This window comes from Etheostoma spectabile, chromosome 19 (assembly GCF_008692095.1).
Source record: "Etheostoma spectabile isolate EspeVRDwgs_2016 chromosome 19, UIUC_Espe_1.0, whole genome shotgun sequence".
NCBI lineage: Eukaryota > Metazoa > Chordata > Actinopteri > Perciformes > Percidae > Etheostoma > Etheostoma spectabile.
Window position 1 is genome coordinate 18,760,876 of NC_045751.1, and position 1,895 is coordinate 18,762,770.

General features: G+C 42.9%; 1 protein-coding gene across 3 annotated transcripts in view; it reads right to left on the reverse strand.

The window, feature by feature from the left end:
* The window catches only part of dock11 (dedicator of cytokinesis 11), a 102,373-nt gene that overhangs the window by 45,233 nt on the left and 55,245 nt on the right, over positions 1–1,895 (reverse strand). For all 3 annotated transcript variants that reach the window (XM_032544768.1, XM_032544767.1, XM_032544769.1), the window contains exons 21-23: positions 1,251–1,363; positions 887–970; positions 682–771 (exon numbers count right to left, since the gene is read on the reverse strand). In XM_032544768.1, the coding sequence (XP_032400659.1) occupies positions 682–771; positions 887–970; positions 1,251–1,363 (287 nt within the window). The remainder of the gene's footprint in view (positions 1–681; positions 772–886; positions 971–1,250; positions 1,364–1,895) is intronic.

Below are 1,895 nucleotides of genomic sequence, written 5' to 3' on the forward strand. Positions count from 1 at the left end.
CAAACTGTGCCCACCTGCACCACGAAGCATACACAAACAGTGTTTCAGGCAATAACCGACCAGAAGGATTTGGGGGTGGAGGGGTAGTGCGCAGACGGGAGGGGAAGGGGGGGTAAGCCAGTCTTGTTTAGTTTAACGTCAACAAGAAGTAACGTCACCCGACATCGCTGACGCTAGGACCTTTTAAATGTGAAAAAAGGTCTGAACGAAATGTCTATAAATTTCGTAAACACTGCACCAACCTCCTGACCTGTTATTGAAGCAACTAGCAAATCATCTCTTCTGATGTGTATTTCAATCTAGTTGTGAACACTTCAAGAAATCAAATCACAACCAATATGTATGTGCATGGGAAATGGTGCAGGTACTGAAATTGATTGTGAGGGACATCACAGGTGACGGGAGTTAAATAGGGTTGAATTGCTGAGCCTTTCCAGTAGGGATGGCACTTGCTGTATATGAGAGGTACTGTAAGAGGTGAAGGTTCTCAAAAATATCATTATATATATAAATATCATATTATATATAACAAAACTTTTCTGTGAAACCCCAAAATGGCCACAAAGAACTGCAGTCTTTACAGTGGATGGGAAGTCTGGTAGTGTCACGTGAATCTAATTGAGATTTAGTAAGGAAGCGTAAGCTCATCTTAGGGATCACTGCTCTCACAGTATCTCTCACCTTCAGGTATTTGATCAGTTCTGCTGGGTTGCCCTCTGATGTCGTCCTCATCAGCTGGCAGTGCTGGAAGAATTTGTGTATATGCAGATCCTATGGAACAAACAGTAAAATATTACTATCATCCACACACTCTCTTTGTACCAGCTACATCAATGCATACTGTATCTGTGTATTCAAAGAATGATTAAAGGAAAAAATGTTATACCTGAGCATATATTGTTGATGCTACATGGGTCTTCACTTTGAACAGTGTCTTGGCATTTTCCACCCACTTGATATCTGGTTGGGACTATTAAAGTACACACAAATATTATTTCTTTAAGTTGTTTTTTGTTTTTGTCTCAATACGTAACATATGAGCTAACATGTCAGCTGTAAGAAAGACAGCGTTATCATGCAGTGTTGACCATGAGTGACATTTTATTTTGTGGGCATTTAGCTCACAAGTTAGCACTTTAGATGACTGAATCAGATTTCTGCAGTGTTGTCTGAATCATCTGCACATCTATTAGCTTTCATTTTAGCTTTGACCATTAGTGTGGTCTTGGTTTAAGGGAACAGGACTGTACCTTCCTGGTGTCCTGACACAGGTATCCAGGAGGCAGGGTGGCTGCTACAGGCAACTGGAGCTCCACTGACTGCATCCTCCCGTCTTTTAGCAAAGGCATCCATGAGTGACCCACTGGAACACAAAGAAGTAACAATGTTGGCTTACTGGGCCTCAGCTATCAGGATAATTACCATGACACAGCCGGACATACTGTAATTTAAATCCGAGATCTTTGGGCACCCAGATAGCTCAGTTGGTAGAGCGCGCACCCATATATAGAGGTTTAGTCCTCTATGCAGCGGACCTGGGTTTGACTCTAACCTGCAGCCCTTTGCAGCATGTCATTCCACCTCTCTCTCCCCTTTCATATCTTTAGCAGTCCTGTCAAAAATAAAGGCTGAAAATGCCCCAAAAAATAAAAATAAAATATTACAAACAGGACTGGTGACAAAGTGCCAATCGGTGGGCTGGGGATCTCATCGCTGCTCTTTGCAGATGATGTGGTCCAGATGGCCTGTGACCTTCAGCACTCACTGGATCGGAAGATTGGTCGGAGAATCGGCGCAGCAAGTGTGGTATTACATTCAATCTATTGCACCGTTGTGAAGAAAAGAGAGCTGAGCCAGAAGGCAAAGCTCTCGATCTACCAGTCAGTTTTCGTTCC